Genomic DNA, 16632 nt, shown 5'->3' on the forward strand with positions numbered 1-16632 from the left:
GAGTTACATTGTTTTTCAGTCAGGCAGAATAGTAGAGTGCCATGGCGAGATTTCGACGGCTCCTGAGCAACGAACCCCATCGAGCTCAACCGTCGTTTGGACTTTGGACCCAGCCGGTCGGATAGAGTAAGCGGGAGAAAGCTGCATGGAGACCACACCACACGAGGCAGTGGCTTTCCTCTCGCGTTTGGAGGTATCCGTCGAGCTCAGCAAAGGCTTGGCGGATAGCTCCATCTGCAAGAAAGTGTGCCGAGCCTTTTCGCTGCAACCTTTTGCGGTCGTTGTCGGCACCTGCCTGCTGGTGAAACCGGTAGTTTGTATGACGGGCTTGTCAAGACCAGACAAAGAACTACAACTACTTAAATGATATAGCAGGGCTCCTGCTATATACTTAAAAAAACAAAGAATTACAACTAAATCTACTCTAAAACTGGAGAAAATTTGAAGGGATAAGCAGTAGAATGATAAGAACAGGGCAACTCCTAAGCAGGAAAAGTAGAGCACGAAAGGGAAGTAACTGGGTATAATGTTCTGCTCTCTCCATTGCAATATACATCCCCTGCTACTTCCGGTTATGTTTGACCATTACAGCATGTACGGTTAAACCGTCTTACCCCTTGTTTACTTCACCTCCAACTCCCAACTTTGACACTATGCAAAAAGAAGATTCCCCATCACATCAAACTTGCGGTACATGCATGGAGTACTAAATGTAGACGAAATTAAAAACTAATTGCACAGTTTTATTGTACTTTGCGAGACGAATCTTTTGAGCCTAATTAGTCAATATTTGGATAATAATTCACAAATACAAACGAAATGCTACAGTGTGCTACAGTGCTGTAACAGTAATTTGGCACCTCCTAATTTTGCCAACTAAACAAGGCCTTAACTGATACACAGTGAAAGGCAAAGATACACAGGAACCCTCATCAACGTCAGAGAATTTGAAAACCACCCCCAACCCACTTTCTTCACACCCGCGCCATCTTCCTCGCCATTCCATTCTTCAGTTTCGTCAGAGTATTAGCATCTCTACGTTCTGACTATACTGTATCCTCAATATAATATCCATATAATAGCCCTGACAAGACTGGATTTTGTGTTTACTCAAAAAAAAGGACTGGATTTTGTGTTCCCTTGGCGAGGATTAGACCGTTTAGTTCAGTATTGTGTATTATCTATGATTCTGATTTGGTTTGTCCAAAGATCCTTTCGTTTCTCTGGCGAATCAAAATCAAATGTAGAGGGTTAAGGTTCGTTTGCACACCGATTCTGCCAAAATCCAACCAGATATGCCCCCTCAGTATTATCCCACCGGATCCCAAAACTTGATCTGAACAAAAGTAGGCCGGATTCCGCAAGTCTCCCGATTATTTCTTCTCTCCTAACATTTCCAAGCTGTTTCTTTTTCCTTCTTTCGATGAAGAAGTATATAGAAATCATATCTTTGGCCTGATTCGACTAAAAGCCAGTACCAGGCGGCCTCAGAATACCGGCCTTACATTCCTGAAGATCTGAACCCACATGAGCACTGGAGGTTCCCCCGCGTCTGCCCCTGATGGTGCTTTATGCAGAGAAACACAAGACCTGGATATACTCGTGTACAGGCAGCATCCCCTTCAGGCTTCAGGCAATAAATAGCAGTCGACACTCCACTCTGTAGGGTAGAGGGTACATCCAGCTGACCATACGACCGCCATGCACGCTTGGTCACACAAACAGGTAAACATCTCTTTCTCCCCTCGTACAGCAGGGATCATGTGCCTTCGGCACTTCACGATCACAGCCATCAATTTCTCATTGGTATTACGTGGGCAAATTGCAGCCTACTGATGCGGCGATAATCGCCTATTGACACCGTGTTTGTATTGTACAGAGGAACAGTATTATACAATAAGGAGTCCAAATCCAGAAAATAATAGAGTCTACAGTGCTGAGTGCAGCACAAGACACAGAATGGATGGATTGACGCAATCATTGGGCAGGTAGATGGACCGGCCTGGTTTGGTTATCTTCCTTATTTTTAAGCACCCGTCACATCGAATATTTAGATACTAATTAGGAGTATTAAATGTAGACTATTTACAAAACTCACTACATAAGTGGAGGCTAAACGGCGAGACAAATCTATTAAGCCTAATTAATCCATAATTTAACAATATGTTACTACAGTAAACATTTGCTAATGATGGATTAATTAGGCTTAATAGATTCGTCTCGCCATTTAACCTCCACTTATGTAATGGATTTTGTAAATAGTCTACGTTTAATACTCCTAATTAGTATCTAAACATTCGATGTGACACGTGCTAAAAATAAGCAAAAGGAACCAAACACCCCGCAACAGAGCTGTACAGGCCCAGAAGACTTTCATCCCCGCTGCACACATCAGGGACTTGCGGTTTGTGATTGCTGTACAGGAGCCTCCTTTCGGCGTCAGGCCTGACTTCAGTTGCAGACATCACCCCGCTAGAAGCCTTGCCTGCAGATAAGGAAACTTGCAGTTTGTGGCTGCTGTTGTCTTCGCATCATCAATAGCAATGCTATTTGGAGTAAGTTGCGATTTGTGATCCCTGTTGTCTTTGCATAATCAATGCCAATGCTTCATGTTGGCTGATTTCAAACTCCACGTGATCTGTTTTCTAACTGTGGGTAGCTTGCAGGCATTGGAGATTTGAGAATGGCAGACTGGACATGCTTTGCTGTTTGCTCCAAGTATTTTGAGATGATTTGCTTATGGATCAGCTGACAACCTCAAGTATATCGTTTGAGTTCACATGGCTATGGCTGGTGGTATCCTTTTGGGATGAAACATCTATTACACCCTTCAGTAATCTGATCACTTCACTGCAACCGTCGACGTAGTAGTTAGCTTTGCTGGCCTTCGGACCAACGGAGCAGGCGAAGACCTCCGGAATGGCAGGAAGCTCAGCAAGGGAGGTTGCTTTATTGATGCTCTCAAACATGTCCTCATCTGATCGGTCGTTACCGATGCACATCAAAAGATCTGCCACTTCCCCTTTGCTTACCAGTGTCCGAATGATCTTGTCCACAGCAATGCCCTTGCTGACTCCCTGTGTTCATGAATGGCGCATTAATACAGTTATTTCAACCCTCAACAAACATCTATGCCTAAAATACAACAAAAAGTTATGGAATATCTGAAATTGTACAAACCTGAGGTTTAACTTCTACAATCTGATGACCACGCTTCACGACAACAGGTTCATTTGCTAGGACTCGCTCCAGATGGCTCACTAGCTCCTTTGCCTGGCAGGAGCCGAAATCATGATCTGTGTTCTGATAATGCCACACTAGAGCACTCTCCTTACATTCTATGGAGGACCCATCAGTTGTTTCTGTGTATACATGCATGACAGGATCCGCGATCAGCTTCCATTCAGAACACTGACCTGATGAACTTGTTTCCCATTCAGCTGCTTTGTTCCATCTGTGAACAAACATGGTTAATAATCACACAAATGAAAAAAAATCACATAACTGTGTATGAACAAAAGATTCTTTGGTCACTATATGGATACCTGATGAAGTAGCCATGTTCAGCAGCAATACCAAGGTTCTCACATGAATCAAACCACTCACTAAGGGAATTTCTTCCTCTTCCGCTAACTATAAATACAGTGTTCTTAGTATCATTGCACAAGCTGTTAAGGATTGAAATGACTTCTGCACTTGGAGCTTTGTTGAGCGATGACTGAGGCACAAGAGTCCCATCGTAGTCCAGAAATATCACTCTCCTGTTAGCCTTCTTATAAGATGAAGCAAAGTGTTCTAGAGACAGTCTTCTGAACCCAGGTGATAGAGCAATAACTCTAAAATTCAAACCAAACCCAGTGGTCCAACACCTTCGGCTATCTTGCTCTTTGCACGTTCTCTCCAGATCCTGGTCAAAGCTTCGTGCCCAGTAAGTAACATCATGAGATTTAACATAGCGATAATGCTTCTCATGGCGCTGAATCTTCTCAAATTGTGTCAGGTCTGTTGCACTATACAATGCATCAGCCACATCTTCAACGCTCCAAGGATTTACCCTGAAAGCTCCACTAAGCGACGGGGAGCAACCCACAAATTCAGAAACAATCAGTGTGCTTGTATGAAGTGAGCTCTTATCAGAACCTCTGAGCTTATCGATATCCTCATTTCCCTGCCTGCAGACGGTGTATTCATATGGTATTAAGTTCATGCCATCCCTCACAGCGTTTACAATACAACAGTCAGATGCAGCATAAAATGCAATCTTTTCATAGAAAGGAATTGAATAGTCAATAAGGACAACAGGCTTGTAATTAGCAGAACCATATTTATCATTTATCCTTTGAGCTACTGATACAGCTTCATTTTTTGCTTCCTCAACATCTTTTCCAATGCTTCTTGCAGGATTAACAATCTGTACAAGGACAACCTTCCCCCTAAGCTTAGGTGTTCTCTCCAAAAGAAGCTCCAAGCCAAGCAATTTAAGACTGATACCTTTAAAGATATCCATGTCATCTACACCTAAGATTACCAACTTTCCCCTATATCTATTCTCGATTTCTTGAACCTTGCTAATTGTAACAGGCAACTTCAACATAGACTCAAGCCGGCCAACATGTACACCTGCAGCGAGAATCTTGAGGTTCACTGTTCGACCGAAGTACTCTATACCAATGTGACCACGTTTTGACTCATAATTAAGGCCTAACAGCCTGCTGCAACATGAAAGGAAGTGACGGGCATAATCAAATGTTTGAAAGCCAATAAGATCAGCATTAAGAAGTGACTTTAGGATTTCATCCCGCACTGGCAGTGTTTTATATATCTCAGAAGAGGGAAATGGGCTGTGGAGGAAGAAACCAACTTTGATCCTGTGCAGCTTCTTTCTTAAAAAGGTTGGGACAAGCATAAGGTGATAATCATGAACCCACACACAGTCATCATCTGAATTGACTGCCTCCATAACTTTGTCAGCAAAGATTTGGTTGGCCCGCACGTAGGCTTGAAAAAGGGAGCGGTCAAAGAGTTCACCTTTGTCATGGCAAACAGGAAGCATATAATGGAAAAGTGGCCATAAGTGCTGTTTGCAGAAGCTGTGATAGAACTGCTGCTGGAGGTCAGCTGGGAGAAAAGTAGGTATGCATTTGTGTTCCTTGAAGAGCTTCTGAGAAACTTGATCTTGCTCACTGGGATCTACTTGAACATTCAAACTACCCACATAAATAACTTCACTATCAATTGGAAAGCCATCTTTAAGTTGAACAAGAAGTTGATTATCATCCACTGCAAAGGACCACTCTCTGGTAGCTTCATCTTTCGTACAGTTCAGAGGTAGGAAGTTTGCAACAACAATCTTTCTCGTCAAACAAGGAGGCGCAGAACCAATTAAATTGCTACCATTACTACTTTCCCAATCAGGGTCAGATCTGATGCCAGGAGAAGTCACCGCACAAGGAAGAGATCTAAGAGGTTGTTGGAAGTCAAATACATCTTCACTACATATATCTAGCAGATTTGAAAACGAATTCAAAACCATGATTCCTGCAAAGAAACACGAAAGAATACCAATAGTTAGGCCTTTACAACAACAAAAACAAATTGCCTGCATACATGTGTGCATTATTAAGGACATAACTTATGATAAGAACATATGAACGTTCTAGCACACACCATTTGATTTCTCAAACATAAAAATACATGTCCTTCAACACAGTGGTCATCACTTTCATTTGCCTAAATGGCTGTTTAACCTGTTTAAACGCTACACGGTGACCAGCTGTGTCTGATTAAACTGCGGCTTAATATTCATTTGGCACAATCATTGGCTAAAGTATGGGTGACTGACCGTTTATCGTTTAGTGTTTAGGTGAACACTGATCATCACAGCAAAAATACAGCAATTGATTATCTGAACTAAAGGACCTGGAAAATCAATTGTAAAGTTAAAGAAAAAAACAGCCTGTGCCAAGATACACTCAAAGTCAAGTTTGATTTGTGAAAGACAAGGAATGAGAATAATAGTCCTCAGCAAGCAGTTATCCAGGCTAATTGATCTAGTTAAGGAAAAATTCATGTAACTGCTACTCGTTTCCAGTATTGGCTAACATGTATGGGCCTGAGCTTATTCGCATTATTCACTCTCAATTTGCATTGGCTATTTGGACACAGGTTATTTATTAGACCAATAAAGTGGATAAATAATTTATGGGATAATAAATTATAATAGAAACACCCACAAATAAAATCAATTTCCAAAAAAAGAAGTGCATAACAGAACAAGAGCTTCTTTGGATTTACGATTTCTACAGAATAACACCGAGCTAAAACCAAAACATGAATGACCTAGCTGCATGTAAACATAACGTTCTGCTTCAGGGAGTACATGCGAAGCACATAAAAATAGAAATCACGATACTACAGTTTACACCCTAGGTATTTCAGTGCTATACTTGAAAGCATATTATTATTTTTCCCATGATGAGCTCTCCATAGTTCCAGGATAAACCGCATCTACCTTCTCATTTAGGACCACAATATCCAATCCAACCATCATTTAAGAAAATGGACCACTCTCTCCTACCAATATAACACAAAAGGACAAATTCGGGGACCACCTTGCAGCAACATGACGCAAACAATACTTAAACTAATCATTTCCACTCACCAGTCACAAATGAGCACAAAACTACAATGCCATACCACCTTTACTAATGTAATGCATCTTCCTGCTAGACCTGACATGCCAATCAGGACATGTCATCATGCCAGCTGAACTGGCTCACACATAAACTTCAACACCTACTTGGTGAGATCTGTTATTTGTCCTATTACAAAACAGTGATATGGACAAGGCAAGATGGTCATGGGAAACTTGAGCTTATAGCAATCCTGCTCATGCTATTTGGCAATAGCGTGTCAAATGCAATTGGATTTGCCATTAAATAAAAAACCAATCTACTGCATGTTCTGTTACAATCTTGTACTGCAGGATGATTGTTGCCCAACCTATACTATTTGGAATCGATATCAGGATATGGTGACCAAGCTCATACCGCAAAAGGGTATAGACTGAAATTAATAAAATCGAATCTTCCATGCGTTATGTCTTGATGATTAATTAGCTGAGGAGACAGCACATGATGCTGCCTAGTAATGGTGAGGCCACAAGTTAAACATAACAGCCATCATGTGAGACATCAGTCAGATAAGCTAGTAGGTGTACCGCTTTATTGGGAATTCTGAGGTCTAGAGGTAACAGAAGTTCAACTGTGTCTTATATATAAATTTGGCTACCACTCAAAGCAATTTCATACACGAACATAGAAGAAGAGTGCAAGATACAAAATTTTGTGGCAGTTCAGTTGTATCTTTTCTGCATGTGAAGTTATTGGCAATCTACCATTAAACCATTAATCAAAATCTAAAGTAAATAGCAAACCAGGAGCTAATAAGTAATAACAGATAATTGCATTTGTATACCTACCTAATAACAAAGAATCGCATTAATCAAAATCTAAAATACACATCAATGTTCTTATCGATTGGCAGTGAAAAAAAAGAGGATCATCCGGACATCTAGTGACGTAGATCCAGTAGGGCAGAGGTTAAACGTTTTTCACATATCTATACTATTGAGGATTGACCATTTTCGAATGAACAACAGAACAAAGCTTGCCTAAGTATCGAACACGGACTGACGGTGGTGTTCAGGCAAGAACCTGTGACTCCCCTGCCGTCATGCGGCGGTGCGGCCTGTGCCCAGTGGCCAGAGCTGCCGGGTGCCGACGACGGCCTGCCGCCCAGGCCTGCTGCCGGGCCGCCTGCCGGAGCAACCCCCTCGACCCTTGGCGCTCGTGCCGTCGCGGGTCCGGTCGGCCGTCCGCTGGCGGCTATAAGAACAGAACTAAGCCGGCTCACCGAAAGATTTTAGCGAAAAGGAAGATTTTTTTTTCTTTTCGCATCAATATCCATAATTCCTCAAAGAAGAAAAGGGATCACATGGACCTTCAAATCAATCGGAATCTAGCCCCAAATATCGCTCCTTTTCTAATTCAAGAACAAAAAACACTTCCGTAATCTACGGAATCAACAACCGCAGTCAAAAGCACAGCCGAATGGGTCAATGAACATGCAGATCGAGAATGAGCGGAAGCGTTTCTTACCGCCACGAAATCAGCCTCCCCTTCTTGCCCTCTCTTCTATTCTAAGGTTTGTTCCTTCCACTCAACACAGGAGATAGAGAATGAGAGGCAGGCAACAAGAAGGCAACGAGCACAGGAGATGTTTGGAGATGGACGGAAATGCTTCCTGGCCCTGGCAGTCTGGCTCGCGAGGTTTTGTGGATTCGGAGGTTTTCTTTTGGAAGATGGCAACTGTCCGGTTGGAGGACGATTATGCCCCTGGTCGTCGTGCCGATGTACGCGAACGCACCGCGGATAAGATCGCGCTCTTCTCCCCGTGACGATGATGATTGATTACTATATTTTTCACGTCTCCGTTTTTCTTTGAACTGCTATTCTATTTCTTTTTTAAGGATATTTATTACAATTTAATTTTAATATCTTGGGGAGAAATTTCAGGTCAGATTCTTGGGTCTTGCAGGTGTTTTGGCTAGAAATCTCCACGCGGAATTTGAAACATTGTTATTGTCTTCGAATTTCCGTGTGGACTTGGGCACTTGGCTGTGGATTAGATCGATGTCACCCTGTATTTTAGATTTGATTTCATTTTCAAAGGTTATGCGAAGACTTGGGCGTGGATCCCTTTGTTGTTGTATCTGAATGTTCAGATGAAGGATGGGATCAATGATGGGTTGCTCTGGAGACAGAAATGTGAAATAAATACTAAATTACAAGATGATGTGGTTTGGTTATGATGTGCTTGCCTACACTAATTGACCTCCTCTTTCTATTTGTGTAACTTTTTTATTTACATGGAGAAGTTTTCAAAGCTTGGCATCAAGGATTCCAGCTAATGGTAATTAACTTTGTTTTCTTTCTTTTCTTTCAAAGAAGTGAACTTGTAATTTCCTTGCTCACGACGAACAAGAATACCCTCCACTTAGATTATCAGGATTCAAGAAGAAAGGAAATAACCTTTCGGTGCCTTCTTGCATAATTCTCTCGTTTTCATACGGCTGGGATGACATGCGACGAAACCTAAAAGCGAGCATGCATTTCGGATCAAGGCTGCTCATCTGGACTCCGAAGGCAGGCAGGGGCTGCGTGGGTGATCATTTTAGGCTATCTTACTGGGAGCATTAGTGCTTGTTAATCTTATCCTCAACTAGCAAAGATGGTTATCTAGTTGGACACTACAACTGGAAAAGAAAAAGGGAAAAAGATCACCATCACCTGGCACTTAACAGCGACATCTAGCTTTTGAAAGATGAGAAAGTCATCAGATCGACATTATGTTACCGGACTTTTAGTAGAATAAGGCTTGTGCTCTTCTATTACACGGTGTTATTTTTGGACACATATGCGAGATTTGGGACACGTTTGGATCTTTACGCTAACTTTGCCTAACAAAACTATAGGTGAAGAAACATGTATGCTTGGTATGTTGTCTTTCCAAGCCTTACTTTTGAGTTTTGACGGTTGGCTTTGCCACGTTAGCAAGGTAAATTTTTTTTCTTACCCAAGTGTTCAATTAAACAAAACTAGGGTCAGATTGAGCAGGTAGCCTTGAATTAGAAGACATCTTTTTGGATAATGGAAACTGAATAAGAAGACATGGATCCATGGACTCTGTGTCTCTAGGTTAACGGATCCATGGATTATGCAGAGCACAATTCCTTCTGTGCTTCCCTTCTAGCCTTGTAAAAATACAAAGAGATACCTCTCCTTTTGCTTGCAGATTTCAATATTTAATTCACATTGGTGGATCACAAGATCATTTTGGATGTTAGTCATTTGTTGAATCTTGCTCACGATATATAATTTTGCAAACAAGACATCCATACCATGCATCAAGGATTATTCGTCACTGAGATACTCGCTCTGTTCCGTAATGTAAGTCGATTTAGCTTTTCCACATACATAGATTTTGCTATGCACCTAAGTATAGGATTATATCTAAATACATAATAAATTCACGTATATAGAAAAGTTAAAACGAAATATAGAACGGAGGGAGCTTCAAAGCCAAAGCTGTCAGTATAATCCACCGGATATTTTGCCTTGGCCCTCGACCAAACAAATCGTAATCACAAGGCCATCTTGCTACATCTAGCTTTGTTTGGAAACTAGCAAGACATAAAAAAGAGTAAGCTGGCATCTGGCACAGGGGTAATTGTCATCTCGGATACTACTACGGATAATTAGCGTCTCGGATACTACTACGGATATGGAATCTTGCTGCCAATCGATAAAATATGCGGTCGGATATTCCAAAGCATCAATCCAAGGTAATCGAAGTTTTCGTAAGTTCATTGTAAATGGAGAATACCGAAACAGTCTTTTTTTTTTAATTTCCAACGGGAACATTCTTAATATTGAAGAGCAAACGGAGAGCTAAACTACCATATATACACACATTTGAATGAAATCTAGATAATTCCACTGAAGTCTCTGATTAATGAAAACACTGAAAGTAGCCTTTTAAAAGTCAGGAAATTTCGATAAAATCGAAAAAGGCTTTACAAAAGTATGTAAAATTTCTCTAAAACAATACTATCATTAGGAACAGAATTATAGGTTGGGGAAATTGCCTCTTGTTGGAGCCTTGGAGGCCATGGATGAACCTGTGAAGTGAAGGATGCAGGGGAAAAGGTAAAGTCAGTGCATCTTGGAAGACTAAGCACTCCAACTCCAAGCATGCGTACCAAGACCATCCTCTGCCCCCAACCGTACTCCCAATTCAGTGTCGGATAATTGGGCACGTAGCACTGTATTGTCACCGTCACCGGGACAGCATTATTAGAAAGAGTCCTGGCACAACACTCAAGCAAACCTTACGTGATTACATGAAAACTCTGCTGAAAACAACACCTGGAATGGCCAGACCATTTCTCAGTCCCCTCTGTTCTTCAGGAAACTATACGTGCTGGTATGCACTACAAGTTTTGATATTCAGAAATGGAGTCAGACAGGCCTAGTCATCTTGTGCCTCGTGTCGTGGATTTGTTGGCCACAGCACTTGGCCTCTGTCGTCTTCTAAGTTCCAAGAACAGCATCTATCTCTTCGGAGAAGCAAAGGCGGATTGCCTCCAGATTGCTAGGGCCTAAAACCGCATAAATCAACTGCACCTAATGTGTTCCATGGAGATTAGGTGCATGACTAAACTTATTAATTTTATTGCTTGAGAATTCTGCTGTTCTTTAGTTGAAACTTCTTTATCTATACCTATGGCAACACTCTGATGATTCGGAGGCACATGGAACATATTAGTAAGGAGTCTGGAATAGCTAGTTGACTTCTTGGACAGCTGCACAAAGAACAAACGCATGCAGATTGTGAGATTGACGCACATGAACCGATCCAAAAGAGTTTCTTAGAACAGTAGGAGTGCCACTGCCATCAATCATTGGACATTCCCCTGATGGCAAAATAGAGCTCATTTAGGGCTGAAAGCTTCCAAAGATAAGCCAAGGATAATGCTTGGGAAAAAGATCCGTATCAGTTATTCATAACCTAACGTTGGTGCCCTGCCCACTGGCAATCATATCATACTTGAGATCTGGTTCTAACATGGAACAGAATTGATTACGGGGTCACCTAGGGGAACTCACCGAAGATTGGACCATCCAGAAATGAAATTTGACAGCATGATCATCATTAGAACATTTCTAGCGACATGATCTCAGTAAGAATTATGTAATACATAACAACGAAGTAAACACAAGAATTATGTACAAAGTGGCATGTGGAGGCCAGGCCCAATATTTGGCATTTGCTCCACTGCATTATTTGAAGAGTCAACAAATGCAAGGAGCATTTGGATACACATACACACTAGGGATGATGGCAGAAACATAGCTGTTCATACAGATACAGCCTCCACATATCATACAAACAACTGAAGACGTGCCGATCAAAGGGTGAAATGAATGGAAAATCGAACACACACAGCCATGTCCGCGGCTAAAATTCGGAGCAGATGGCAAGGGGCAGCAATGAATTCAATCAGTACTGCAGTACAATCTCTAAACTACCAGCTGGTACAGCACGCCATCCAAGAGACCAAGATTCAAGGTTCAGTCTTGTGGCGCGATTGTAGCAGAGTCCCAATCAGACCATGTACGTCATACCGACACGCATGATGTTCGAGTGGGGGACCTTCAGGGTCGCGGTGCCAGCCCTGCAGTTCCTCCTGAGGAATGCGTAGAAATAGTTGATGATAAACTTCTTCGTGAAGAATGACTCCTTCCTCGCCCTCACGTCGCCATGAGCTAAGAGATACGTGAACCCAGATGCGATGGCTTCTCTCAGAGCTTCCAGCTCGTACTCTAACGCAGGGTCTTCTTCTGCAGACATGGAGCTGGAGGGAAGCACAGGAGCATTACCATCTCTGGTGCCCATTCTGTTGTCATCACCAGATCTCTGATCAGAAAGCAGTGGAGTTTGCAGATCGCCTTCACAAGCAGGAGACTGAGGCACCTCAGATACAACAGATATGTCATCACGCTCAGCATCCGTTGTGCTTGCCTCAAGCGCGATTTCCTGGGCTTCCCTCCTCAAAAATTTCTCAAGACTCTCGACCAGAAGCTGCTCAAAGAAGCCATGATCCTCCTTCCTAACATCCTTATAACCATAGCGCGCGACGCAGCGAAACATATGGTAGTCCTTTTGACCAACCCTTCGGAACAAGAACCTTTCTTCAAGCGGGACATATGGGATCGGAACATACTTTATGCAAACAAAAACGATCGTGGAGTGCATTGCTGGCAGCGTGACCAACAGTTGGCCAAAGATTGATGGGATTCCCTGGACCAATTCGTTGTACACAAGTCCAATGCCTGGAACTCTTACAGTCCCGAGTGTGGCTCCAAGGTCAAGGATGCAGTCCAGTGATATCTTGCCCCGCATCTCACTCTGATATTTCAACACACTTCCATAGTTCCATGTGTACATTATGCAGAGAAACAGTGATGAGAAAGCCAGCGGTAACCAACCTCCTTCTTTTATCTTTGACAGAACGGCGGTTAAGTAAACAAACTCCACTGTGCCAAAAAGAATAGGAAAGAACAGCACAAGAAACAAGTTGGTTTGCCATATAAGCATCATCACCAAAGTCACCAGTACAGTGCTAACCATCATGACACCAACTTCAGCAATACCTGAAAGTTCAAAGAAAAAAGAAGGTAATTGATGCAAAGGGGACAATTGTTTAGTAAAAATAGATAACTACAGCCTATGGGACTACATTACACATCGTTCACAAATCTCTGTAGCAAAATCCACCCATAGTAGTAGCAAGTCTACTTAGTCACAAGCTGATTATCGTGAAACATAGTACATGAAATGGACGGATTTGGGGGGATTAATGTTTCAAAAAAATACTTAAAAGTAGCACGAGAGATGCAGTTGTATGTTCCTTGAAGATCAAAGTACTAACCATATGCATTGGCGATATCATTGGTACTTCTGAAAGCAGCCACAATGATGATGCACATGACCATAAGAAACCAATTCATCACAGGTATGTAAATCTGACCCATGACTTTCTTGGAAGTATGGATTATCTTAATCCTAGGAAAGCAACCAAGAGCCATCGCCTGCTTTATGCATGAGAATGTTGCAGATATCATAGCTTGGCTGGCAATCATAGCAGCAAGTGTAGCAATCACAAATACTGGCCAGAATAGAACTCCTGCTTTGCAGATCAAAGTTTAGACTTAGTGAAACTCACACAAATAATTTAGAGTGATTATAACCTAGATCAACCTGATATATTTATTACCAGCTGAAAGTTTTACCTGGTACAGAGTCATAAAATACTCTTTGTACAGCAAGTGGATTTTTCATCAAAAATGCAGCTTGTCCCATGTAAGCAATAAGCAGACAGGGGAATACAATAGCGGTAAATGCTATCTGGAACCCAAAAAGGAAGAAGAAAAAAGAGTGGTGAAACTGAGTGTGTCAGATAATGAACAAAATGTACAGGATATCATGTAAAAACACACAGAGAGGGAGGGGGTTAACCTGTATTGATTTGACAGAGAAATGGCCCAAATCAGCAAACATTGCTTCAGCTCCTAAAGTTATAAAAGATAATGAGTTAAGTGTACAAATATTTTTTTTATGTCAGGTTTTTAATGAATGATCAAATCAATGGAAAATTTCTTGACCAGCATAATGGTAAAAGATGGTATAGCAATACTGAACAAGTGATGGAAACTCTACTGAAGGATGCACTGATGCAAGGTACAATGGTACAGCTGAGGAAAGAGCATTTTCATCACTCATGATATTGTCTGTTCTTGTAAAAGCATTATTGGTAGTGTGATGCAAGAGTTCAAAAATGTTGACTGTTGATAACAAGAATATATTTGAATGCAAAATCAGCCCTTCCTTCAAAAGACGCCAAAAATAAGAGAGGAATGCTGTTGCTGGAGAAAGGAGGCACCTGTGATGCACAGGACACAACCACCAAGAGCTGACCATGCCTTTAAGCCGTTTGTTGCGAAAAACAAGTATATATACACCGGATTGAATGCTCTCACAACAGATATATCATACTTAACAATATTATATATTCCAATAGAGCCCAAATTAAGAAACCAGAGTCCCAAAATAGGAGCAAACATGAATCCAACTTTGCCAGTCCCGAACCTCTGCACGCTAAACAGTAGCACAAGAACTATGATGGAGACTATTACAACAGCATCTACAAAAAAATAGAGGGTGGAACATAAGGCACAAATATTCCTTTACCAAATAATGAAAAGATCTATTTGGTCAGTAAACCAATGAAAATAAAAGGAAAAATTGCTGTAGATATTAGAATACGATTGAATATGGAGTATCAAACCTGTATCGAATCCTCGAACTTGACCCTGGAGACCACTGACAGCAGACATGACTAAACACAAGAACAAAGAGAGGGTCAGGTGCGAACAGCGGTTACATAACATCTGTTAATGGAGCAAACTAGGATCACATAGTGTATGAAACACCTGACATTGACGGAGTGAGAATGCCGTCACCAATCACCATAGAAGTTCCCATCAGAACTAAGAACAGGAGAATGTTCTTGAAGAGCGGTTTCTTTTCTAGGCAGTCTTTGACAAACATAGCACGCTCAAGTTCGGGAGTTGGCAACTTAAGCCTAAAACTAGATATATCTTCATCCACACGCTGCTGATTCGGAAGCAGGCTAACTTTTGCATACCTGCAAATCAATGAATACAGTGCAAAAGTGCCCCCTGCAACCATGAGAAGGTACAGTCAGTAAGTTAACCAATCCACAACCTAGAGAAGGGCATACCAGCCAATGGCAGTCATGATGTACTGAAACCAAAATCGCACATTGCTCATCCTACCTTCCCCATTGTCATTAGCCTTGAGCACTATAAACACGTATTTCGCGAAAGGTATTAACGCGATCGTGTACATGACCAGCGAAAGTGCTCCCAGGATCTCAACCTCCGACTTTATGGGCACCTTGCTGAACACATCGCTGAAGACGTAGAGAGGGCTCGTCCCCATGTCTCCGTAGACCACGCCGAGGGTTTGAAAAGCCATCGCGATGGTGCTCACCATCGATAATTCCTGGCGAAAAGTGGAGCTCAGAGGTTTCAGTCATTGGGATCATGCATGATTCGAGTCCTAGAATATTAGCATCTGAAGCGCACATGTTCCCCACATCCCAGACACGGACAAGGAATCCATGGATAGCTGAATACAGAAGCAGAGCCGATGCTATCACCGTAACACCTACCCAAAATTGTTCCAAAGTTCATCAAGACGCATCTAGCAAGCCTCAAGCGATCGCCCCCATTCATTGCGCTAGCCAAGGAAATGGTGAAAGCTCGCATTATTATTTCCAGTTTCTCGCCACACGAGAGACACGCGAGCGGCTCCATTCCCCCGACGCTATACCGAGGATTTCGATTCGCGGACGCACCTTGCTGCTGTGCCCGTGCGCGCCGCGCACGTTCATGGCCTCGACGTCGAGCGAGTCCACCCGGCGGGGCCGCTTGCCGAGCCGCCGCCGGAACGTGCCGGAGGACACCCGCGACGCGGGGGCCCCGGCCGAGGCCGCGGCGCCCCACTCGGCGGAGGTGGTCGCGCCCGATCGCTCGTCCCCGAGCGACCACGACGCGGACTCGGACGAGTCGACCTCGCTGCCGTCCACCCAGCGCGAGCCCCCCGAGCGCGTCGGCGTCAGGAACCGCTCCGTCGGCGGCTCCTCCTGGATCCCGCCGTCGTCCATCGCGCCGCCCTCCTCCTCCTCCTCCGGCGGCCGCTGACGGGTTCGAGGGTGGCGGGGGCGCGGATCCGATAGAGGCGGACGGAGGGGTGACTGACTGGGCGAGCGAGCGAGCGCCGAGCGATGCGTGCTCGTGCCGAGCGCTTTTGCTGTTTTGGATTTTCTTCCGCGCCGTGCAATCAATTCTGATAGGGCTGTACTGTACGGCTACGATTTTTTAGTGGCTCTCGGGTGGCTTTTCTCCGTTTGTTTATGCAATC

General features: G+C 43.0%; 2 protein-coding genes across 3 annotated transcripts; both read right to left on the minus strand.

The window, feature by feature from the left end:
- Positions 1–2217: 2217 nt before the first annotated feature.
- On the minus strand, positions 2218–8362 carry LOC101771019 (probable alpha,alpha-trehalose-phosphate synthase [UDP-forming] 9). Of its 2 annotated transcripts, none has more exons than XM_004956654.3 (4): positions 8160–8362; positions 3546–5538; positions 3181–3454; positions 2218–3077 (listed from the first exon to the last, which is right to left on the minus strand). In XM_004956654.3, the coding sequence occupies exons 2-4, from the start codon at positions 5531–5533 to the stop codon at positions 2745–2747; spliced, it is 2595 nt and encodes an 864-aa protein (XP_004956711.1). In that variant the 5' UTR covers positions 5534–5538; positions 8160–8362; the 3' UTR covers positions 2218–2744. The 2 variants fall into 2 exon arrangements, with proteins under 2 accessions (XP_004956711.1, XP_022680153.1); XM_022824418.1 differs by lacking the exon at positions 8160–8362 and adding an exon at positions 7716–7886.
- Positions 8363–11800: 3438 nt separating this feature from the next.
- LOC101771676 (potassium transporter 23) lies at positions 11801–16375 on the minus strand. Its single transcript, XM_004956655.3, has 9 exons — positions 16067–16375; positions 15483–15711; positions 15117–15365; positions 14972–15022; positions 14567–14827; positions 14143–14195; positions 13917–14031; positions 13556–13810; positions 11801–13277 (listed from the first exon to the last, which is right to left on the minus strand). Exons 1-9 carry the CDS (start codon positions 16373–16375, stop codon positions 12229–12231), a joined length of 2571 nt encoding a protein of 856 aa, XP_004956712.1. The 3' UTR covers positions 11801–12228.
- Between the last annotated feature and the right edge of the window lie 257 nt (positions 16376–16632).

Source organism: Setaria italica, chromosome II, assembly GCF_000263155.2.
Source record: "Setaria italica strain Yugu1 chromosome II, Setaria_italica_v2.0, whole genome shotgun sequence".
NCBI classification, from domain to species: Eukaryota; Viridiplantae; Streptophyta; class Magnoliopsida; order Poales; family Poaceae; genus Setaria; species Setaria italica.